Below are 25506 nucleotides of genomic sequence, written 5' to 3'. Positions count from 1 at the left end.
AAAAAAAATAGATCTAAGGCCTTGTTTAGTTCCTCAATTTTTTTTGTTTTGGATACTGTAGCACTTTTGTCTAATTATAGACTAATTATACTTAAAAGATTTATCTCGCAATTTATAAATAAACTATGAGCTACCAGATTTGATATGACATGACAGAGAATTTTGATTTTTTTTTTGTTTTTAGGTGAACCTAAACAAGGCCATAGTACTCAGGCGCCGCCTTTTTTGCCGTCCGATTGCCCTCTGGAACCCGCGGGCTGATCGGAGCGGTGCGCACGTCACGTGACGGCGGCCGGTGGGCTTGGCTTGGATTGGCATGGCACGTGCAAGTGCAGTGCGGCGGCAGTCCACTGGTTTGGTTTTCCGTCGGCTGGGGCTGCGGGCTACAGCTACACCCTCGTGGCATGCCAGTGCCAGCTCGGAGACAGCCGGTGGGGCGCCGCCCGCGGAAACGCGTGGGCTACCTCTACCTGCCGCCCGACACCGACCCACCCGCACCCGAGGGGGTCGGGGGACTCGGGCCTCGTTTAGTTAAAAAAAAAAATTTACAAAATTTTTCAGATTTTTCATCGTATCGAATCTTTAAACGTATGCATGGAGTATTAAATATAGACGAAAATAAAAACTAATTACACAGTTTAGTCGAAATTGACGAGACGAATCTTTTAAACCTAGTTGGTCCATGATTGAATAATACTTGTCAAATACAAACGAAAGTGCTACAATATCGATTTTGCAAAAAAAATTGGAACTAAGGCCTTGTTTAGTTCCCAAAAAATTTTACAAAATTTTTCAGATTCCCCATTACATCGAATCTTTAGACGTATGCATGAAGTATTAAATATAGACAAAAATAAAAACTAATTACACAGTTTGATCGTAATTGACGAGACGAATCTTTTGAGCCTAGTTAGTCCATAATTAGATAATATTTGTCAAATACAAATGAAATTGGTACTATTCACATTTTGCAAAATATTTTGGAACTAAAACGAGGCCTCGGATTCGATGCGGATGTGGCCGCCGCCGGCCGCGCGGTCCGTCCTACGACTACCCCCAGCACTCTCAACTGATCAAATCGAATCGGGGTGTCGCCGTCAACCAGCGGCGGGCTGCGACGACCAGCCAGCCACCCGTCCGCCTCTCCTTGCTGCTCCCGCCCCAGGAAAAGAAAGCAAAACGGAACGAAAGCTGCTGCTGCTATGGCTCGTGCCGTGACGTGAGTCCCCGCCTGACACGTGGTGCGGTGCTCCCAGGTTGGATGTGACGGTCGTGGTCCAGCCGACCGGGTCGTCACGACTCCGGAGGGCCCCGACGCAGAGGCACGCGTGAAACCACCATTGGGCTGGGCTGCCCATCCATCCATCGTTCTCATTCAAATCGGCACGAGGCACGCCCAGATGGGTTGGATACTGACACTACTCTCCCCGCTTTGGACCGGGTCACCGACCGTCGTTGCCATCCCGATGCACGCACGTCCACCTTCCATTCCATTCTGCCCACGTCACCGCACAGTCCCAAAACAAGTTTGTCGTTTGCCTTTTCTGACAAATAACTTAGTCGTCTTATTTAGGCTTTGTTTAGTTTTAAAAAAAAAATTTGGATTTCGCTACAATAGCACTTTCGTTTTTATTTCACAAATATTGTCCAATCATGAACTAACTAGAATCAAAAGATTTGTCTCGCGATTTACAGACAAACTGTGTAATTAGTTTTTGTTTTCGTCTATATTTAATGCTTCATGCATGTGCCGCAAGATTCGATGTGATGGGAAATCTTGAAAACTTTTTGGATTTCGCACCGAATCTTGCGGTACATGCATGAAGCATTAAATATAGATAAAAACAAAAACTAATTACATAGTTTACCTGTAAATCACGAGACGAATCTTTTGATCCTAGTTAGTTTATGATTGAATAATATTTGCCACAAACAAACAAATGTGTTATAGTAGCGAAATCTAAAAACTTTTCGCATCTAAACAAGGCTTAAATATATAGTTAAAAATATTAATATTTATAATATATAGTTAGTATCATTATAAAGATCTTTACGTTTAGTTTTTTAACAAATTTATTTAGAGTTATAAATATTGCACGTATTTTTTATAAATCGAATTAAATTTGTGACACGAAAACCTAAAACGACATTTTTTTTGGGAACAGAGAGAGTACTCTACACCTGAACTACTGTTACTGCTATACCGGTATCACTACCTGAATTGATTATACTCCCTCCGTTTCAAAACAGATATATACTCTTTCCGTTTCAAAACAGATTGATCTTGTAGCATTCAAATTTTTCCTGAAAGTACTTGATCTCCTCACTTTTTCAATGTACCGCCGATCTCTCAATATATCTTTCTCCTTTCACGACATTGTTTATCTTTTGGTTTCAGCGTCGGTTTTCGTGAGAGATTCTAAAACGTCAACTTAATATGAGATGAATGAGGTATAAAATAATAAAACCTGCTTTGCAGGCAGGAACAGTAAAAGTGTAAACACACAGACCACAACTAATGGGCCGCCAGATGATCTTCCTCAGCGGCGACCAGACGGCCCCGCCGCCTGCAGACTCCACTGACCCACCCGCATCAAAGCCACCCATCGTTGTTTCACCCCATCAACAGTATCAAAGCTTTACACCCGATAGAAAATGAAAGCTAGTACTTGGTGATGCTATAACACGAATCGTTTTCACAGGTGGCTATTTTCTTTATTCTGCCACAGGTCACTGTGCCTTCAAGCTACATAACCAACCAACCAAACCATCAACAATATGATTATTTATGATTAGTCCACCAGAACAGACACCACAATTGCCGTGGTTACCGCCACCTTGCGTGGCAACCGACCTACTAGTACACGCTACACGCAGAGCTGAGAGTTCCATCCGGGAATTATTTCCTGCTGACAAGGATGCCATCCATCAAATCGTCGACGCACCAAGCCGATCTCTGCATATGCAGCAGCCGCCGCCGTCGTGTACTCACTTGCTCTTCGCTGGTGGGCTTGGAAGCAACTGCCAAGGCGACAACAAGAGATGAAATTTCCAGCTCAGTCTTTTATTTTACACAAACAGTCAAACAGAGGACAAGCATAAGCAACGGTGGTACAGCACTTATATACCTGGTAGCAAGCGATCAGCGAGCTGGCGAAACCAAACGCGCCCGTGACACGAGGGGTCACCTTCTTGGGCGCCAGCTGCAGCAGCCCCACGGCAACCACGATGTCGAGGCTCGACTTGATGAGGGCCAGCAGCCGCTCGTTCGACTTCTGCAGCTTCATCCGGTACTGCTCATTCTGGCACAAAGATACAACCAAATGCATCAGAAGGAAGAGACGTGGAGAGCAGTTTCATTTTCATCAAGGTGACAAGAGGAAACGCACCTTGTACAACTCTTGGTGTTTCAGCTCCTTCTCTAGCTTCTTCATTGAAGCAGATAACCGTTGGAGCTCAGCTAGCTACATGGTTTGAGCATAAATCAGGTAATGGTAACAAGATCGTGCCGAAAACTGTAGGCTCACATAATAGAATTGTTTCTAGATGGAGATGGTTAAATGCTTACATACATGATATGACACACTAGAAAAAGCGACATACCTCGATAATGGTTGTGCAGGTGTTTGAACCGAGGAAGCAATAAAATGCTATCCTTCCAAGGAACTCCGCTCGCTCCTTGTTCTGTAATGTATAAATAATCGGATTAGTTTTCTGTCTCTTGTTTGTCATCATGTAGCAAGTAGTATTGACTTTCATATGTAATTTCTCTAACAGATACTATAGGGAAGAACAGTTGTACATCAACTTTTTTCCCCTTTTGTTTATCTGAACACAAAGGATAGCAACACCCAGTCCTTTTTCCTATGCCACAATCGAAGACACAGGGCAAGACCAGTGCATATCAAACTTTTTGTAGCATGAAGATGTGAAAGGAAATTCAAACCTTGTATATTCCTGTCCTCCCAGCCCACACAATTTGGTCCAGGAAGAGGAAAGTTGACAGCATCGCATTCTTCGACTGGAACACGCATAAACAATATCAATCAGAAAACTTCAGAACAGAACCATCCTCATCTGAACAAGTTCTCATGTAATGCAAACTTCAGCAATCAGCATACCTTCCCGAGTAAGATCAGTGGAAGTGGAGTTCCTTTGGCAGGAGGACTAATTAAAGCATGGAGATCATTGACAAACTGTAAATAAGGAAAGACTGAGTCATAAACCACACCAAGATGCAAGAACAAAGTGTTTTGATTTGAAAGCAGTAGTAGTAAGTAAACGATTAATACCTTAAAAAGCCGGAAAACTTTCCGAGCCAGACTAGTTGACTTGTCGACATTCTGTGCAGGCCCTGGTTCTCCATTGCTCAGGAACTTTGATCCATACTGTATCGCTCTGCAGATTTTATCTCTTGCCTCAGCCTTGTTTAGGTACAAAATAACCAGGGCAAGATCTCCTCTCACGGTGTCCAGAGAAGTCATACTGTATCTTCAGTAACTGCACACAAGTGACGATGAGTCAAAACTATGGCATTGAATCAATGGACATCACAATGACTGAATGACAGCAGCAGGCATGCAACTGAAGCACACACGGCGAAATTGAAAACTGGTGTGGGCAGTCAATGGATGAACTATCCTGAATAGTTATGCAGAGATAAATGATTCTAAGATTACATGAGCATAGCCTAACAACTACTAATATAAATAGTTTAAGCTTCAGAAAATCTGCACATGCAGGATGAGATTCTTCGTAAGAATCCTGGCTAAAAGAACACTGCCCAGAAATATATATACCCTTATTTATGAAAATTCATGGATGTCGTATAGTATTAAAAGTAGGAAATACGGTTGCAAAGAACAGATCAGTTAGTTCAATTCCATGAGATGCAATTTCTCCTGCACCACCAAACTTTAGCTCGCTGCAGGATCCACTGCAGCGAGCGAGCTGGACCTCAGCAGCAACAGGCGCCTGAGGCACCAGCAGCACCGCCGCCACGGGTTGACGGCGTGAGCCGTGCCTCGCAAGTACTTGGAGGTCGCCGGCTGGCACATCACTGGCACGTGTGTGTGCCGTCAACGGAACCCAAGCCCCCGGCCCCCGCGCGCGACCGAGAGAGAAGCGGCGGCGGATTCGGGTGGCGGAACCGCGGAAGCCAGTCAGATCGACAGCGGCGGCCCGGCGGCAAGGTAGAGAGATCCCCGAACAGAAACACGCCGCGCCCCGAATCGAACCAGCGAGCTAGCAAACCGCGCAATCAGGATCGGAATTTCGGGCGCCGCACCTGAGGAATCGGGTGGCACGAACACTACTCTTTTCTCTTTCAAATCCGCCCAAATCCCGCTACGGAAATCAGTGCGCAGACTCGCGACCGATCGATGGGAGCCAAAGGCGGCGTGCAAGAAGGTTCTCACCTGCGCCTGCGAGTCCGACGAACGATCTCGCCTTGTTGCTTGCCGGCTGCTGCAGCTGCTGCGGCGTTGCGGGCGATGAATCGATCAATTTGATTGGGACAGGGATGGGCACGGCAAGAGGGAAGAGGACGAGGACACCACGCGAAGTACTCCTATACGTCTTTTTTCTCTTCTCTTTATTTATAAATTTATAAATATAAATATACGTATTTTTGTTGGGCAGGTAAATGTTAGGCGCACATGGAAATGGAAACCTGTTACTAGTGCAAAACGTGCGCTTCTTCGCTTTGGAGGAGTACAAATTGTTGAGCTGGATGAAACCGTGCCAAACAAAATTGTAACCCTGTTTCTTTTGTAATCTTATGTATGTGTTGAAACTTTGAATCGGCTAATGATTATTGTTGGTTGAGTTAATAGGGTTACAACATCAGCCTAGCTAAGTTATGCTGCTGGACGATTTGGGCGATTTATCATAAGCTTTGTGAAATTCCTTCTTAACACATAATTAGGGACAACGATAATAAATTTTGAAGTGTCCATCCTAGTTTAGGTCCTATTTAGATCTATTAACTGCTAATAGTTAGCTAGCCAACAACTCATATACTCTCTCTCTATCCCAAATTAGTGGATGTTAAAGGAGCCATAACAGCGACCAATATGCAAGCCAAAAGACCCTGCCACCCATATACAACTGGTAGCTGATGCTTGACGGTGACGTCACTTTGGAGCAGCTAATAAGCTCCAACTGGAAATCACATTTTACTCAATTCTCCACATTGTAGTACATCAATAGTTTGGAATCTTCTTTTTTTATTTGATCTCACAGATGAGTGGACGACGGGAAGTGACACTTTCATGGTATGTTGGTAGAGGTTTGATGTATGTGTTGGACTATAATGTTTAACCTCATAATGTCCTATATTTTTGGGGACGGAGGGAGTAGCTGATAGCGAGACAATTGTTAGTTAGTGTTAGCTAATGATTAGCTATACCATTAGTTGGACATGTTTGATCTAAATGAGCTAACTATTATCTCTATTGACCTAAATAGGGTTCGCTTTGTGTCAAGCTTTCTAATATCTAGATTCAAAGTATAGACGAGGGTGTAACCTTATAAAAATTAAAATGTACTATCACGTTAAGTTTTGCCTTGTCCCACCTTGCAATGCAATTATACAATATATGAAAACATTTTTTTCTGCTATATCTTAATTTACTTGACACTAAAATCTGCAAAATACGATTATACAAATTATGGTACAATGGCTGAGAGTCCAATTCTAAAACATAAAAGCAAGGTAATAATATAGTCGGCTTAGCTTTCTTGTAACCTACTCATATAGTGTAACATCCCCGATGTTACGGTTACTAAAACTGGACCATGTCATCATGAGCATTGCATAGCATATTGATTAAACACAACTTGATGCACAAACTTAAAACAAGTTTATTTTGATTGCTTGTGCTTAGGGAAGTAAAGTGTGCTTATGTTGTGAAGTGATGCTTGTGTTGGTTGTATAATCCCTAGGGTGAAAGATTTTCGAGAAAATGGGGGGGGACCCTGATTTTAAAAGCCTTGTTTTGCCCCCTTTTGTGCAATTTAAAAACTAAGCAAAATTTGAGGTTGAGTTCAAAAGCAAAGTTGTATATCTTGTCAAGATGTACAACTTTGGTGTTTTGAGTTTTTGAAGTTTCAATACAAAATTCAAAGTAATTTTAAAAATACAGATTTCCAGAAAGTGTCCCCTTTTCCAAATTGAACCTCCAATTCAAAATCTATTTGGAATTTTGAAAAGTGACCAACATTAAAGTTTTAGAGCTCAAAAAGTTGAACAACTTTCATGTTGGGAGTTTTTCAAGTTCTTTGGAAAAATTAAAAGTAATTTTGGAAATTCTAATCTGCCCCAATTCAAAAATTGGAATTTCCCCAATTTGGGATTTGAAATTCAAACTGTTTTGTCAAATTCGTCATTTTCCACCCAGAATTGGCTTTGGTCACCAAAAGAAGATTTGTAGTTTGTAAAATTTTAAATAACTTTTGTTTTGGTGGAATTTTGTCTTCAGTTCAAAATCTGAACGAATTTTGCAAAACCACAAAACTGGTTGGATAAAGCCTGCTACAGTAACCGATGAGGATCACGGGCTGCACTGTCGCTGCGGCAGGCGCCGCTGCTCCGCATGCGGCCACGCACCCCGCTACGCAGCTACCTGCCTGCTTGGAGTCGCGAGCGTGTCCTGATCCTGATCGTGCCGGCCGTTGCCGAGAAACGGTGTCGTTTCTTCTGTGACCTCGCCGCCGAGGACCACCACTACTACACCCGTGTTCCAGCGCCTTGGCAGGCCATATCGCAAGCTTCCTGAGCGTCGTATGCCACTCCTACAGCTAGCCTCTCGGCTTCCCTACTGTCGGAGCGCCGAGTTCCTCCCTAGCGCCGGCCAGAGCTCTACCGGTGCCGCTGCCCGCGCGGCCAGGCCGTCTCGAGCCATTGCGGGACAAGCTATGACCACCAGAAGGTGCACACTAGTCTGGGAAAGCTCCCCCGATGCTTCACTGCCGCCGACGAGCACTCCAACGCCGAAACTGCGAACTCCGACGAGCTCCTCTGTTTCCAGTTCGCGACCAGGGACCTCGTGCAACAATTTGATGTTTCCCAGGGGTCTAATTGCAGAGACTGTGACTCAGGTGAATAGTGCTATAAGGACTTGTTTGTAGATGTTTTGTTGAATCTTTGAAAATTCATATCTGGAGTTTGGTAACTCCAATTTTGGTGAACCAAATTTTGTTGTGCTCCTTGAGATGTCTAGTTTTTATTAAAAATATGAAACTGACCATGTTTTGTAGTAAAATAATTAGTTATGATTTATGCCTTTTAATTATGTTTAAAAAGGAGAAATTCATATCTCATTCTGTGTAGCTCCTATAGGCCTGAAATTTTTATTGTGTTCTCATGATGTTATGTGAGTGTTGCAGTAAAAATTTCATGTTCAGTGGATGATATATGGTTAAGTTATTAATTTATCTTGTTTAGTGCTTATTAAATAGTTTACAATTAAAGTAAAAAAATAAATAAATGTAAAATGTGGTTCCTCTGCATTCATATGAAATTGTTATAACATATAGATACATAATTTAGCTATGTGTTTGTATAAAATGTTGAGTTTCTTATTTATCTTGCCGTTACATGCTTCTTTGTGATGGAAATTTATCTTTTTCATGGAAATTGCTATACTTATCCAAGTGGCATGAAATTTATACAGTAGACTTTGGAGAGCATATATGAGCTTCTGTAGTTTTCTCAGAATTTATTGTGTACTTTTGATATATGGTTATTACTTTGTCTATTTATCTAAATAAATTAATAAAGACATAAAAAGAATTTATTTAGGGATGACCATGATATTTTCTAGTATCTCTTTGATGTATTTCAACTGTTGGTGAGCTGGGTTTTGCCCAGGTTTAAGTTTGGGAACATAAATGAAATGTTTTTTCTCTGTAATTCAATTATTAGTGATTTCTAGATAGTTTCTGGAACATTATGAATTTCTCTAGGTAAATGATGTTGGATATGAAACTTGTCTATAACAAAGTTATATATAATTCATGTATCTACCTGGTGTTAAATTTTGGTGGCATTTGGCCCTATAGTTTCTGAGTTATGCCTGTTTAAATTTAAGTTTCAGAAATGGTTACTCTCTGTCAAATTCTGGACCAGTTTCTGTAGTTGTGCAATTTCGACCTACTAAACTTGTGAATCATGATTTGATGATGAAAGATAAATTGTAATAATTTTCATAAGCTTTCCAAAATGTTATGGATCATAACGTTTGGTGATCTAGAACTCTGGTTATAGAGGTATAAAGCTTAATGTCTGATTCTGTCCAAAGTTTGGACAGAATTGTTTATTCATGCTGTTTGGCTATTTTATCTTTTAAATCAGTTCTCGAAGATAATAACAAAGTTGTAGAAAATTATCTAAGCTTTCCAAAAAGTCTAATATCACCTTTATTGGATGTTTGGATCTCTAATTATGGTTGAATGAAGTTGTGTATATGCTGCTGTCCTGGTTATGTGTGCAAATAGAATTGTTTGTTTTTAGCTAGCCTTTACTTAAATAATGAGTTGCTTAATTTCCAAATTAGAATTTGAGTGCTTTTGGGATTGCATGATGACCTGAGGTCATTATCTTTCAATGACCTTTGGCACTTAATTATTGTTTGATGTTAATACTTAATTACTGCCTTTAATATTTAATTAAGAATTGATTAAGATAAATAGAAAGCCTAATCATTTTAGGTTTTGATTGATCTTTGGGATTGATTGACAACTAGTGGTTACTTGGCATGAGATCTATACAACCTTGCTTCATGAAAATGATAAAATTTGCTTAGTAGTAATCTATATTTTGATAACTAAGTTAGTTTGTTTCTATACCGTGAAGGTAAGTTATACTCGAGGTAGTTATGTTTGTTGTTATCATCTAAGAACTTGTAACCTGTCTTTATCATGTCATGAACATCTCATTAATCATGCATATGCACTTCTACGTGTAGACTACGCTCCGGAGGAATCTGATCCTCAGTGGGTTGCTTCCGAGTTTGTGGATCCATCTGTTTTTCCTGGTTTTTCTGAGTTGTCGGACTTCCCTTCCCACCAAGGCAAGCCCCGGACATTAAACCCTATCCTTGTATTTTCATAAAGTTATTTATATCACTTGAGTTAATATGATGCATTAGGTGAATAAGAGTTGAGTGAATCCTATTTGCTGCATTATCCACCTTGATGATTTTCATATTAAACTTGATACTTGTTTTATGAAAATACTTAGTATGCTTAGCCCTGCTTATTAGATAGGTTTTCAAATGAGAAAGTTTGAAGGGTTGTTGTGGAATACTTTTATGGTTAATAATGTTTCAACTTGAGACCGGTCGGTGGACTTGCTTTAAGAATGGAGTCTTAAAGTAGTGTCTCCAACTGTGTCGATTAAGGACCGTTCCGTTGTTGGCCTGTTGTGATTGAGACCTTTGAGTACAGCCCACATGCGGTGGTAAGCCTTACCTATAGCTATTCCGATACTTGAGAACGGCCAACCGCGTACTGGGAGTGGAGAGATGGCGAGAGTAGCGTGTACCCACCTTACGGATCTGAGATGACCGAGAAACATCTAGATTGGCTGTAGGATGGTGGTGTACTGTACTCTCGGGTGACGCTGGACCCGTTCTTGTATGGGAGGATCTATAGAAACAGGTTGACATATGTAAGATTAAGTTCTACATATGTCGTGTGGTACTGAATCCCCAGCTGGGTTTAATCGATTCGAATCGCCGTGTTTCCTCGGACATGGAGCCTCAATCCTCACACCATCATCGTAGTAATAAATGAACCTTTGGTATAATAAAGATGTGGTATGCTTATGAAAGTTTGATAATAATTGTGGTTAGTCATAAATAATGATCTTGAGTTAAAACTTGAAAGTAGGTTTTACTCTTAGTAAGCTTTTATGCAAAAGAAATGCTTTGATCTTGCTAAAGCTTTACCTTGAATCCCTATAACCTGCATACCTGAGTCTTCACCTCTTTTCTAGTCGGTTAAGTCTTGTTGAGTACTTTTGTACTCAGGGTTTTATAACCCCTGTTGCAGGTGCTGAATTAGACTGCTAATGGAGGTCATGTCGGTGGGCGCGACATGATTTATCCACCTCTTCTATCTTAGAAGCTTCACCTAGGATGCTTCCGCTACTCTACACATCTTTTGAAAATTTAGTTGTTTATACTCCATCATATGTTGTAAATTAAGTTATAAATCTTCGGCACTCTGATGTAAGTTATTTTTGTAACAAATGTTGTAATGTTGTGGTAACTCCATGTTGATCCTGTATGAGTTAAAAACGTGGATGATTCGGGTTTCCCGAGGACACCCGACAGACTTGTTGAGTCATTTGGAACTCGTGCACGCCGATCAGAAGTCTTTGAGACAACGATGGGTGCATGTGGGCCACTTAATTCAGGAGGTTCTGCCACATATAGTGGTTAGCTCATCACTATTAATACATGATCTACTTATCTCTTTTACAAACTTTATTGGTTCTCATGTCTAAGCTGACTGTAAGTTTACAATCCGCTTCTACTCTCTTTTCTTTTCCTGTCTTAACATTTAGCCGGCTTACAACCTGATATTTATACTTGCTGTAAGGCAAATGTCACGATCATTGCATAAACCTCGGGACCGACGTGGACACGAAAATGAAGAGTAATTAATGAAAAATCGAGGAACAGCACCCCGGGCTGGTTGGTCCTCTTCTCGGGTGTGAATTTGGTTGCGCCCCGTAGCATAGCTGTGGCTCATACGGATAGATAGATGTGTCCCGGCCGGTTGCATAAACCTAGAAGAAAGCGCTTTTGTGGGTCCCAGCTGACATGGGCATAACTAAAAAGGCTAGCTCGCGTGCGTGCAATTGGATGTTCCCAAGTTGATTGATTATTTGGAGGCCATATAGCTAGCTGGAGATCACCGTGGAGATTACAATTTACAAAGGTCTTGGCGCTGTTTTATGAAGTCAGATCAGAGGACGACTCCTCATTCAGGTACGTACAGATGAATGAATGAGGCAGTTTCAGAGTTTTGGTAATGGTAATGGCTACTCACACTGCCACACAAGATAACGGGCGGAGGTATGCAGTGGGCCGTGTGCAACCGATCGAAAGCACCTGTGTCTTGTGCTGTGCATGACTCGATCGTTTTTTTTTTAAAAAAAAAAACTTCAGCAGCCACGCCCACGACTTCCACACGTTCCATGACGACCGCGCACGAACCCGCGAAAGAAACCTCTCTCCTAACTAAACCCTCCTCCTGCCTTAAGTTAAGTTGTGCCTTCTCTCTAGCTATACGTCACTCTTGTCGTCTCTCCGCTCTGCACCGACATATGTCGCTGCATGCCGAGCCTGCGTATTGTTCGGTGTACTCGATATCTAGTCACCATCGGCGTTCGACAATAATAGACTCTCCTTGCAGCATTAACCAAAAAAAAAATCAAACAAATGATCACTCATAAATCCCCATCTCAATTACTCACCTAGCTAGGTGTGTATGGACTTTCCTCGCAAAAAAAAAACTATTAAAAGTAATTAACTACAATTCCAAAACATCGGCTAAATTATAACACATATTTGTTATGAAAAGTACTCTAGAGCAACCCTTTAATTAGTATGGATCTAGGTTAATTTCCAACCGTTGTCCCTATGAAGATATAGACCTTGGGTGAAACTGTTTCGCTTTACATCGTCGCCTATGAACCTCGGGAAGAAGGCCATGACATAGTCTCCAAGATAGCGATGCTTGTGCTCTATGTGACCAGGCACCGTAATCAGTGAGTCATTTGTTTTTGGAGTGCGTTTTCACCAGACAGGTTTGGTTCGCGTTGCTTTGCCCATTGCAGCTATTGTCGCTTGTCCCGGATGCAGAAGAGGATCTTTGCCTCGTGGTGGCTCGATCGCCATTAGTGTGTCTGGACATCACATCCAGGCCAATCTTCGATTTGCTACTCCTTCTCATCTCTTGGGTGGTGTAGAAGGAGAGAAACTGTAGGGTCTTTGATCGATCTTCATCCTCGTTGCAATCTATTGTGCAAGGAGGGGTCAGATTGGGTACTGGGCAGATTCATGCCAGTGTCGGCTTTGTTAGAAGTTTGGTCACCGCATCTGTTTCATATGTAATCATTTTATTGTTTTTAGACCTTGGGTTTCACTGCGGTTAGCTTGTTGTTGGTCACGCGCGACCGGCGACGAGCTGCTGATTTTGTATCTTTGTTTTTTCCTCCTAATTAAAAACGGGTGAAGTCTCGGTCTCAAAAAAAAAAAGTATAATAGCTTATAAATAACTCATACTCGCTTTGTTCCGAGTTATAAGAAGTTATCCTAGGTTTTCTAGTTGCATCGTTTTTGTTTTGTATCTAGATATACATAATAACATCTATGTATCTAGACAAGCCAATTAACTTATAGTTTAGAATAGAGAGTAGGTTGTTTTATCTCAATTACTCGCACATGCTATTACAAAATAAATAATAAAAAAGTATCTGAAAACCTATACATGTACAACGCCTCTTCATAATAAAAGACACGTATGAAGTCATTATCAGATCGTTTTCTATGCCCAAGACACAGCCAAACATACATCTAAGGCACAAGGCACCGATGGAGGTGCTACGTTATGCAAAGCAGGAAAACTATAATCAAATCAAACGGTCTAAATAAAGCAACACGTAACCTTCGATCATATAAAAGCGTACAAAGTGCCACGAGTATTGCGTTACAACACGACTGAAAAAAAACAAAAGATAAAAGATTCTTTATTAGGTCTGCGGCTCTACGCCCAAGTTTGTTTTTTTTAATCAAAAGACTTCTAACAGTTTTATATATCAAAATCACTACCCTCTGCACAGGGTGATGGACCACCATTGCCTGCCTCTATTTCGTGACTTATTTATTTGGAGAAACTCTGCCGTCGAACAGTTTTTTTTTTTTACCTCTAAGAATTCATTTTTGTTTTTACTGATTCTGTGAAATGATTCTTTGAAACGAACTAGGGACCGTGAGCTAGAAAGAGGTAACTTTTCTTCCCTTGTATACATAGAGTTTATCCTAGAGAATCAATTTCAATAAGAGAAACACTTCTCACAAAGAATCAACATTCACATAGAATCTAGAGAAGAAAAAGCTCTACCAAACCGATGCATTTGGAGCTCTACCAAGTCAGGATGCTTGCATTATCGGCCGTGGCATTGCACTCTTGCCCTCTCTTTCTCCGCCACGGCGGGCTGGCGATCGCCGTCGCAGACGAGACCACGACTACGCAACCAATAGCCACATAACTATCATGGCTGTCTTGTTCTCGTCACGCGTTGGACTCCCCACAATATGCTTAACAAAAAAACACACACAAAGGATGTACGCGTCAGCTCCAAGTGTCTTTATGACTTCTTTTTGTCTTTTTTTTTTCCTTCTTTGGTCATGTGTGAAGCACTTGTCCTGTTGCATAATCCGTCACAAAAAAAAAGGACGGCCATGACTTCCACGAGCTCGCGAAAGAAAGAAACCTCTCTCCTAAGCCTCTCCTCTCTTCTCTCCATGCCACTTTTGTGTCTCTGCTCTACGCGTCATAGCTGCCAAAGAAAGAGATACAGAGCCATCACTCGTTTTTTAAAAAAATATGTTTTTCTTAAACCAACCGAACTACCCATCTATCTTATGATTACTGAAAGAGATTGTTTTCTTTTTCCCTTTTAGCATTTTATATATGTTGATCCTCGTGTTGACACATGCCAAGGCGAAAGATTCTACGAGTCATGGGGAACAAAACATAAACATCTAGCCTTGTGATCGATGTACTCTAACCATCATCGACATTCAAGAATAATATCTCTGATGTGCTATTATTAGAAATAACCCAAAATGTAAACCTTCAGCTAAATTACTCATTGTATTACTTGTGGTCTTATGGAAAATAACTCTAAAGCAAGCCTTTTAGAGTGGACCTAAATTTCCCACCTCTTTAGCCATAAAAGTAGCCTAGATAGCTCATACTCCATCCATTCCAAATTATAGGTCATCCAAGGGTTTCTACACATTTGGTTGATGGTTGTGGAATGGAGCATTTGGCCACAAGTACGCCCAAACCCTTGGTCTCCCACTAACACTATGCTTGAATATAATATATGTTGGACATTGTTGACAAAAAAAACTCTGTGATCCCAAAGAAAGGAATTCGTTCTCTAATCCTGCTTGTTGTGTGGGAATCGTGGAATGAGACGAATGCAAGAGTATTTAGGCACGGGGAAGCTTCCACCATTTCACTTGTAAACACTGGGAGAGCGAGGCAGAAGCTTGGTTCATGGCACAGGTGGGTGCCTTGCACCACTCCTTTGCAAAGAGTAAATTTTCACCTTTTTTTGGCTTGACTGATTTCTAATCTTTTCAGAATTCAGATTAGCAAACCAAGTAACTCTTCTTTTATAAATAGAATTTAATTTGGCACTGTCTTTTGCCTTTCGTTAAAAATGAAATATAGTAAAAACTACTATATACCTAGAAAACAACAACTTATATAGTTCTGATGAATGGAGAGAGTGTGTTGCTTTATCTGTATTACTCGCACATGCCGTTACAAAATAATTAAAAAAAAGCCTAAAAACATATACATGTACGATGCTTTTCATCATAATATAAAGACATGTATGAAGTCATTAGCATACCATTTTCTATGCCGAAGACACAGCCAAACCTACATCATCTAAGACACAAATCATCTAAGACACAAACAAGGCAGAAGGCACCGATGGGTGCTACGCAAAGCAGGAAAACTATATATATAATAATAAAACGGTCTAAATAAAGCAACAGGTAACTCACGATCATATAAAAGCGTACAAAGTGCCACGAGTATTGCGCTACAACACGAATAAAAAGAACGAAAGATAGAAAATACTTTTGGTTAGGTCTGCGCTCAAATTTGTTTTTTTATCCAAAGTCTTGTAACAGTTCTATATCATATCAAAATCACTACCCTTCCCACAGGTTGACGATGGACCAGTGTCTGCCTCTAATTCGTGTCAAATTGTTTTTTGAGACGTATCTAAACAACCGAATCATATATAGGCGACAGACTGAGAGGCATTAATTAGGAGGTCCGTAACAAAAGATAAACAAGTTTTGATTAGGTCTGCGCCCCAAATTTATCCTTTTTATCTAGAACTTGTAAAACCTTCATCTTTCAAAATCACTACCCTATATATGCAGGTTGATGGACCAGTGCCTTTCTCTAATTGGTGGCATTTTTATTAGGAGATGCATCTAAACAAATCGAATCATGTGTGACAGGCATCAGTAGGTCGGGAGGCATCCCCCTCTCCTGCCAGCAGCAACGCGAGAATGAAGCTCCGGGCATCTCGCATCTCACATGTCACAATTGGGCATCGGCTCCCACGCATGATCCCCCACTGCTCAACTACCGGAAATAATACGCTTGCTGCACACACACACACACACAGCTGACAGCACACGACACTGGCAGCAGCCTCTGCAACGGCAACGGGCTCCTGCTAATCTCCCAATTAATCAACTGATCAATCAGCAGACCAAGTTGCACACTTGCACTGTTGTTAGTTGGGCAAGTCATCGTCGTCGTCTTCCTCCATCTCTGCTTGGGTTTCTTTGCTTTTATCAAGTGAGCAAGCAAAACCAAGCTGGGAATTGGAATCGTGGATGGATGCAAATGGGGCACCTACTAAAATGTGGTCGCAATAAAGAATTCAACAGCGCACCAACCCAAGGCCACTGTTCATCATCTCTGACAGATAGGCGCCAACTAACTCAGCAATAGCAACAGGAAATTTAAAACGTTTTTGTTTTATTGCCTGATTGCTACATTATACAGGAGAGAATAAGGGGGGGGGGGGGGGGGGGGGGGGGAAACAAAACTCTCTGCATCTGCATCCACCACAGCACAGCAGTGAGGAGTGACAGGCAACCGACCAAGTGCCCTCTCGATCGATCTCTCATCACTCTCAAACAACAGTGTAATCCATGTATGTAATGTGTGTAGTGTAGGTAGGCATGGCTACATTTCTTGCTTTGTTCCTTTCTTCAGAGTTCAGAGTAGACACCAACGACAACTGCAGTTGGACATGGACGACGACAATCCTTTTTTTTTTTGACTCAACAACTAGCTTATTATTCCCAATCTGAATACATTTCACTTGCCCTAACCAACTCTCTCATTCTCTCTTTATCTTTCTCTATCTGAATAGTATGCACACAAAAGAATCTCAAACGTTTCATGAACAGCAACAAGAAGAACAGAAGAAGAAGAAGAAAAAAAAAAAATTACTCTCACATGAATGATTGATTGATGAACTAGAATTGGCTGGTACGGTACCATGCAGCGCAATGCAGTTGTGTGATCAAAGCTAGCGTAGCCCTGCCTGCCTGCCTGCCCAAATCCAATCATGGCCTCATCAGGAGAGCTACCAGATTTCTGCCGGGCAGGGTGGGCAGGCAGAGGGTGCAATTCTTGGCACACAAGCATCGCATCTGCACTCGCCCTCTCGCTTTCCCCCCACATCGGACTCGCTGCTGCTTTTGCGCTGGTGGTGGCCGGTGGCCGGTGACGGGTTGCACTCAGAGTCAGAGCATCCAGTCCAGGCGGTTCGTCGGCGGCGCGCCGGAGGACGCCGTGGAGCTCACGGTGGTCGTTGACGAGGCCGAGGACGTGGATGGCAGCGACGACAGCAGGTCGAACATCTCCCACCGCGTCGGCCCCTGCTGCTGCTGGTGGTGCTGATGCCTCGGTTGCTGCTGCTGCTGCTGCGGCGGCGGCTGGTGCCTTGGCTGATGATACTGCTGCGGCGGCGGTGGTGCTGGCTTGGCGGCGGCCTTCTCGCTGGACTTGCGGATGATGGCGGCGTTCTTGGCTGCCACCGCGTCCAGCGTCTCCACGTACTTCTGGACGCGCTTCACCTGCGACGGCGAAGGCCGGAATCGATTCGAATTCAGTCGAGACAGCCGCGGCATTGGAAATCAACGGCGTGGGGGTGGGGAGGCGAATGAATCGAATTGATGCTCTACTGCAACCCGCTACTATCTCACTCACCTGCATCCGCCTCTGCGCCTTGACGTCGCCGTCGGCGACCACGGCGTCGAGCTTGAGCAGCTCGTTCATGAGCAGCTCCGTCACCTGCACCACGTCGTTCTCCGCGACCTTCTCCCCCTTGCGCACCGACGCGTCCAGCGCCGCCACCTGCCAAGCCAATCAGATTTATTCAGAGGCGAGCAGCACCGACTGCTTGTTTGGTTGGTCAACTCCCCTAGTCTAGTCCCTCCCCTGTTCTGCTCTCGATATCGGGCTCGGAAAAAGATGCAATCTTGGGATGGATGGATGGATATGGGTAGATGGAGATGGATGGCTAAAATGTACTGTAAGTACCTTGGGGGCGAGCTTGTCGACCTCGGCGGTGACGGCGGCGACGGCCCTGGCGGCCTTCTCGAGGTGTCCGTTGCGGCGCTCCTCGATGAGGCGGCGCGCGCGGGCCTCGGGGTCCTCCACCACCACCACCTTGGAGCGGTCCTTGACGCCGGCCATGTCCAGGAACGCCTTGGAGTCGCGCTCCTTGTCCTTGTACAGCACCTTCTGGTCGTCCGGGTGCAGCCCCGTCTTGGCGGCCACCAGCTTCTTCAGCTCCCCTGCACACCGCAAGCCGCCGGAGGAGCTTCGTCAGGTGGTTGGCCTGGCCGGCGCGGAAACGGACAAGAGAAACGAGCGGAGCGGATAGACTGACTGACTGACCGAAGGAGGCCTCGGAGCTGATGTAGATCTCGTGCGTGACGCCGGCGTGCTTCACCTTGACCCGGATGGTGGGCACCGGCTTCACGTTGGGCGACGGCTCGTCGTCGCCCGCCCCGCCGCCGATGCCGCCCCTCTTCTGCACCAGCATCCCGCCCGGACGCACCTCCCACACCTCCTCCGCCGGCACCTTCCCGCCGTTCCCTCCTCCACCGGCTGCGGCCACCGCCACCGCCGGCGCCGGCACTTCCTTCATCGACCCCAGCTTCACCGCCGCGCCCTTCCTGCTCTTGGGGCTCGCTCCCAGCATACTTCCTGCCTTCTCCCCTGCTCGACTCCTCAAAACCTGGGCGCCGCCGCCGCCGCCGCCGCCGCCGCCGATCGAGGCAATGGCGCGAAAGAAAGCACACCTAGCTAGCTAGCCCGAAGCTTGTTTGTCGGCCGGGCGGCGAATATGAAGGCAGGTGGGGCGGGCAGCGGGGATCGGAGGGAGAAGCCAAGAAGAGGACCGACGGACGGATGGATGGATGGACAGCGAAGAGGAGGAGAAGAAAATAATGGCGAGGTGGATGCGGGAACCACCGCATGGACAGGGGGAATATATACGCCAAATAGAATACCGGCAGCGGCGGCCACTGCCCACATGGCCGCCCGCGACCGCATACTACATTGCCATTACCATCGTCGGTCATCAGGTCCGGTACTCCAGTCCAGAGGAGGAAGACGATTTAAAATCGCAAGCCCCCACTTCTCATACATAATTCCGGCTAAATTGAATTGATTAATTAACTTTCAGAGCTTTGGCTCGATCGATCGCAACCTTTTTTAATTCGGGCAGCAGAAAGAAACGACGAAATGGCTCACTGTATAGTAGGTCTGTAGCTGATTGCTTGCTTGCTTAGCTAGATGATGCTGATGGCGCCATCTGAAACCATTTCGTTTGTTTATTTATCGTTAATGCTCTTGCTACCTGCAAATGCAAAAACTTAACAGATTGATCTTGCTGAAACATCATTTCGGTGCTGCTTCCTGCTTGTCTCCACGCTAGCTAGTGTACCTGCCTGGATTTATTTATTTAATGGTAGATTTATTCGCAGTTTTTGTTTGATAATGTAATAAAGGAGAAAATAGTAGAAGAATCCTGATCGATGACGCCCGATTCTTTCGGTTTGGTTGGACGTTGGAATCGCGCAGTGTCGGCTCGGAGAGAGCGGCGTCTCGTAATCATGCGCTTTTGCCTGTGCTTTGACGTTAATCGCGATGGGCGGTGCCTGTCAGACACCGACGACGTCTCAACCGTCGATCGTACCAGCCTACCACAATTTTACAAGGGATTTTGCGTTTGCGACAAGCAGAAACAACCGTGTCCGTGAGCAAATTTGAAGAAACCGTGTCCGTCAGTCGTCACTCACTCCTGCTGAGCTAGAGTAGAACTACCACTGCATCAGCAAATTCCAGCAATTCAGCAATGCAGCTAGCTGGCTGGGTACTGGTAGTTCGTTCAGCACATGCAGAGATTCAGCTGGTGGTGCATGGAATGAATGAGGAATCATCGCGGAGAAAGTGTGTGATCAGGGAGGAAGAGGAGCAAGAGCATTATTAGCGATGGACCGGAGGAGGCATGATTTGGGTTAGTTATTAGTTAGTTAGCTCCGATCCAACTACTGAACGATCTGAAGCCTGAACAAACTAAACCTGCGGTGTTAATACGCGGGCTTTATCTGTCGGGTCGGATGATACTGTAGTTTTGAGGCATGCAAGAGCAAACGGTTTTCAAGCTGTGACATAATGATGCTGTAGTATCGTCCTTCATTTCATCAGGTTCATGGACAAGGAATTACATTACCATAGTGTAATTGTAAAAGGAGCTGCTTTTATCTTAGCTGTCTAAATTTTCATGCACAACCAGCTAGTACGATTAAAAGGACAAGTAAGAAGAGATAGTTCATTTTTTTCATTCTATAGCCAAACAGTAATGTTGCCTGAACAATAACAAAGAGATCAGTCATCTGAAATACGGAGTACAATAGAAGTCCGGTATGAAACCCTTGCATTCTATTCTACTAGGTCAGTCTCAATGCATGTTTTATGAAAGTGTCATGCACATTAAATAGGTTGCCACATAAGCAAAATTGGTGACTTGGTAGGATTATTAAATGAAGGAGTTTCATCGTATGAGAGAGGAGTTTCATCCCCATAAAACTCATGTGGCTCGGTTATCTAGTTTATAGTTTTGGTAACTGTGTCATGAAACTGTGTATTGAGACTGGGCTAACAGAAGAGTACGATCCACCGGTTTGCTCTAGCTTCGCCCCTAACAGAGACGGCGAATTGAAGCGGCAAAAATTATGTTAGCAAGTGTGCAACACTGCAATCTGCGTCTGGACGTGATCGGATCGGAATGTTCATGCTGGTACGATTAGGTACACGAGAAATCGTCGTCGTCGGTGTTTTTACGAGAAAAAGAAAAGGAAAAAAAAAGGCAGAAATAAATGAATTGTGATGCATGGGTGTGAGGAGGATGTCCATGGGAATTAATACAAGGGGCCAACCGGCCAAACATGCAGTGGGTGCACGGTGGAGGAGCGAACAGTGTGATCTAATCAGACGGCGGAGCTAGCTAGCACAGCGTCCGGGTCAATCTCCAATCATGGAAGGACGCAATTATGTGTACATTGGCCCATCAGTGAGTCAGTGACAATCTATTGTACTCCCTCCATAACAGTAAAGAAAGATATTTAGGACGAAGATACAATCTCAAAAGCCTAATTTTGACTTCTTATTTTTATAAAAATATTTATCAAAAATAGTGTATATATGTTTTTTATAAATATACTTTTTAAGACAAATCTATTTATATAGTTTTCACATTTCTAAAGTCAACGGCTTAAAAGTTACTCATGATCTATATTATCAATGTTTGATCTAAATTTTATCCAAAACGATTTTCTTTACAGATATGGAGAGTGTTATAGATTTAGTTAGTACCAAGTTATTTTAAAATTAACAAAGTTTTATGAAGAAATAACATTAACATTAAGACTCTAAATAGATATATTTCAAATATATACTTAATGATAAATCTAACGGTACTTATCTAGTTATGAGAGATACTAATATTGTTTTCACTGTTCCCCAAAGCAAGATTCTTAAAAAACTAGTAGAAACTAGAGGATCCAAACTAGACGGGCCTTGTTTACTTCCAAATTTTTTTTGCAAAATAGGAATAATAGCACTTTCGTTTGTATTTGATAAATATTGTCTAATTATAGACTAACTAGGCTCAAAAGATTCATCTCGTCAATTCCGACCAAACTGTACAATTAGTTTTTATTTTCATCTATATTTAATACTCAATGCATACGTCTAAAGATTCGATGTGACAAGAAATCTGAAAAATTTTGCAAAATTTTTAGGGAACTAAACAAGGCCCTAAGCTAATAGTATTGCATTCACGTACAGTAGATGATGAATAAATAGTAGTAAGAAGTATTTTAGACTGCTCCGCTTTATGTTTTTAGCTTTGTTTTATCTTTTTTAACCGAACTATTCTAGGGCCTTGTTTATTTCCACCTCAAAATTAATTTTTTTAAGATTTTCTATCAGATCAAATCTTTAGATGCATGCATGGAGTATTAAATACAGACGAAAATAAAAACTAATTGCACAGTTTGGTCGGAATTTATGAGACGAATCTTTTGAGTCTAGTTTTAGTCATAGTTGGACAATAATTACCACAAACAAACAAAAGTGCTACAGTATTGCGAATTTTTTTCCCCTTAAAAAGTAAACACAGCCTAGCTCTAGGCATTTTGTTTGAGTAAAAAAGGTGAAGTTATATAACTCTCTGTTTTGTTCCAAGGTGGAGTGTGCGCAGGAGTTCCGCACACCATGTGACTAACGCCGTGGCACTAAACTTTAGTTTCGAAAAATTTTTATTTTAAATGCTGAGCATTTTTATTTTTATTGAATAATTATTATCTAGTCATAGACTAATTAGATTTAAAAGATCAATCTCATGATTTATAGGTAAATTGTACAATTAGTTTATATTTTTATTTATATTTAATATCTTACACATATGCCGTAAGATTCGTAGTAATGGGAATCTTAAAAAAATTATTTTTGAGATGAATAAACAAGTCCAAAGTTTGGGTAAAAAAAACGGTGGCCATGCATCGAGAATCTGAGAGCAGTGGTATTATTGTGCGATGATATGATACGATCCGTTGCGCTTGCAGAAGGTGACACGGCTGACAGTCTGCGCTCCACCGACAGTGAGGAGTGTCGCGGCGGTCCCCACCGTCCACGTGGGTGTGCATGCCACGCTGGCCGCCGCCCGCCCTGGTCCCTCTATGCTCCTCTCGGCTCTTCCATTTCCATTCCATACGGTGGCCTTATTTAGTTTCAAAAAAAATCACAAAAAATTTCACGTTTCATCGTTACATCAAATTTTAAAACGCATACATAAAAAATTAAATAATAATAATAGTAATAATAATAGTAATAATAATAGTAATAATAATAATAATAATTTATTTATAATTTGTGAGACGAATTTTGTAAAGTATATGATTAATTAAATTTTGTCAAATACAAACGAAAATATTACCGTATCTATTTTGAAAAAAAAAAAAACTAAACAAGGCCTGTATTTCCATCGATCAGTAGTCGGCCGTTGACCGCCGCCGAAAAAGACGCTGGAACGAACCTTACCTACCTGCCGCCGGCCGCCGTGGCTGTTGATGTTGGTGTTCGTGTTCCTGTTCCCGGCGCGGCAAGCCTCGCACCTGCACAAACCCTACAACATGCAGGCCCCAGCAGCAGTTGATGAAGGACCTCGCTCGTGTCGTGCCAAAACAAAGACCTTCAAAACTTAACGCGTGAGAAATAATATATAGTATATTGTCCCGTTTTTTAGGTTGTTTTTCCTCTCAGGTCTTGTTTACTTGAAAAGTTTTTACAAAATGTAAACAATATTATTTTCGTTTGTATTTAACAAATATTGTCTAATTATAGGCTAACTAGGTTTAAAAGATTCGTCTCACAAATTACATATAAATTGTGTAGTTAGTTATATTTTTTATCTATATTTAATACTCTATGCATGTGTCGTAAGATTCGATGTGATGGGAAATCTAAAAATTTTTACAAATTTTTTTGGAACTAAACAAGGCCTCAGAACTAACGAACTGGTTTCTATAAAATTCTTATGAAGTTATTCCTACGTTTTAAAGAGGTCCTAACTCCTAACCGTTCCTCGAATTCTGGTCACATATATTGTGAATCATGGCACAACGAGCAACGGATATGATATGATGATAGAAGCACAAGGGGACACCAACACCATCAGAGTCCCCGTCTATATATACTGTATTTTCAGACAACAAGCACGCAGGACGATGGTACAACACCACTAGTGTGCCACACATATCATCGCCGGACGGGACGTACAGTATACGTTTTTCTCGAATACGCAGGAGATCTACGCATCATTTCCATTAAGAAGGAATAAAATTAAGTACAAAGACCGACTGACCAGGCCGGCTGGCTGGCTGCTCAAACTGGGCTATATGATTGAAACAAAAAACGACCGTGGCGCAAAACGGAGGGAAAGGTTAACTCCTAGCTAAGACTGCAAGGCCGGTGGCGCCCGCGTTGATCCAACGATCGGCTTCCATCGTGATGAGCTGCAGCAGATCGTTGATGGTGGCTGAGGCATCTCGAAAACACCTGGCGTTCCGCTCCTTCCACACATGCCAAGAGACTAGCGCAAAAAGAGTGTCAAGCCCCTTGCGCCGCTGTCCGCTTGCCAAAGCGCGGATGCGCCTCCACCAGATGAGTGAAGAGGCAGTTCCTGCAGGTAACTGTAGATGAAGAGCTTGTAGGATGTGGTGCCAGAGCTCCCTAGTGTAGGGGCAGGCGGCGACGATATGATCAATCGTCTCAGAGGCTTGGTCGCACAGGAAGCAAACATCTCTGGCTTCCAGTCCGTGCCGAGCTCGCCTGTCTGCTGTCCAGTGCCGACGCCGTAATGTGAGCCAGAGGAAGAACCTACATCATTTCGCATCTGCTAATGATCCGAATAAAATTCGGAGTGATCTCCATTCTCCAAGGAGGGCAAAGCGGACAAGTGTCGGCTCCTTCCTTCTTATCACACATACATCATATCAATCCGCCAGCTCCTCTCTTTTCTTTTCTTTTTTGCCCAGCATAATTAAGCATCTGACGACGACACGTCGATCCCTCCATCTTCTTCCATCAACAGGCTGTAGCCATGCATGATACTCCTAGTGCCATGCAGTTGCTATATGGAATATATAGACATGCAAGCCGGCCTTCTTTCAATTCGATCGAGAAGCACCATATTGCAGCCTTCTTGCTTTTGTAGTAGTACTCCAGTAGTAACTAGTTCACACAGTTTCGAACATGGATATACTAGAGCTAGCTACCTAACCTAGCTCGTGGCCGGCTTCGTCGTTCATGCATTGCCATCTGCAACTACCCTATTGATATATAGTATATAGTAGTACTACTCCTAATATTATATATAAAGTCTAATAATAGGCGATCGAGATGGACCGAACGGGATTATGCATGTATGCATGCAGGATCAGTTCATTAGTGTTCAACCTACTAGCTAGACATGTGCATGCATGATCTGTCTCGTTCCCATTTGTTAGCTCGTTTGGTCATCAGTCAATCATCAGTGTGGCTACTACTGTATATACGTACCTCAAGTGATCATGCATATAT

At 42.8% G+C, this 25506-nt stretch overlaps 2 protein-coding genes across 2 annotated transcripts; both read right to left on the bottom strand.

Annotated features, from left to right (window-relative positions):
• On the bottom strand, positions 2623–5584 carry LOC8069035 (peroxisomal membrane protein 11-5). Its single transcript, XM_002436340.2, has 8 exons — positions 5418–5584; positions 4293–4500; positions 4122–4196; positions 3947–4021; positions 3604–3684; positions 3390–3464; positions 3129–3302; positions 2623–3021 (listed from the first exon to the last, which is right to left on the bottom strand). Exons 2-8 carry the CDS (start codon positions 4482–4484, stop codon positions 2989–2991), a joined length of 705 nt encoding a protein of 234 aa, XP_002436385.1. The 5' UTR covers positions 4485–4500; positions 5418–5584; the 3' UTR covers positions 2623–2988.
• On the bottom strand, positions 17011–19521 carry LOC8068368 (BAG family molecular chaperone regulator 3). Its single transcript, XM_002436339.2, has 4 exons — positions 18754–19521; positions 18394–18650; positions 18061–18207; positions 17011–17927 (listed from the first exon to the last, which is right to left on the bottom strand). The coding sequence occupies exons 1-4, from the start codon at positions 19058–19060 to the stop codon at positions 17595–17597; spliced, it is 1044 nt and encodes a 347-aa protein (XP_002436384.1). The 5' UTR covers positions 19061–19521; the 3' UTR covers positions 17011–17594.

This window comes from Sorghum bicolor, chromosome 10, assembly GCF_000003195.3.
Source record: "Sorghum bicolor cultivar BTx623 chromosome 10, Sorghum_bicolor_NCBIv3, whole genome shotgun sequence".
NCBI classification, from domain to species: domain Eukaryota; kingdom Viridiplantae; phylum Streptophyta; class Magnoliopsida; order Poales; family Poaceae; genus Sorghum; species Sorghum bicolor.
Note: the sequence above shows the minus strand (reverse complement) of the source record. Positions and strands in the feature narration are given on the sequence as shown.

What these genes read in the sequence shown, in the direction of transcription:
- LOC8069035 (XM_002436340.2), bottom strand. Translation starts at nt 4,484, where the DNA reads ATGACTTCTCTGGACACCGTGAGAGGAGATCTTGCCCTGGTTATTTTG. An exon ending in CACTGATCTTACTCGGGAAG is followed by an intron (nt 4,022 to 4,121) that starts GTATGCTGATTG and finishes TGCGTGTTCCAG; the next exon opens with TCGAAGAATGCGATGCTGTC. An exon ending in CCTGCACAACCATTATCGAG is followed by an intron (nt 3,465 to 3,603) that starts GTATGTCGCTTT and finishes CAAACCATGTAG; the next exon opens with CTAGCTGAGCTCCAACGGTT.
- LOC8068368 (XM_002436339.2), bottom strand. Translation starts at nt 19,060, where the DNA reads ATGCTGGGAGCGAGCCCCAAGAGCAGGAAGGGCGCGGCGGTGAAGCTG. An exon ending in CAGCTCCGAGGCCTCCTTCG is followed by an intron (nt 18,651 to 18,753) that starts GTCAGTCAGTCA and finishes TGCGGTGTGCAG; the next exon opens with GGGAGCTGAAGAAGCTGGTG. An exon ending in AGGCGCAGAGGCGGATGCAG is followed by an intron (nt 17,928 to 18,060) that starts GTGAGTGAGATA and finishes TCGCCGTCGCAG; the next exon opens with GTGAAGCGCGTCCAGAAGTA.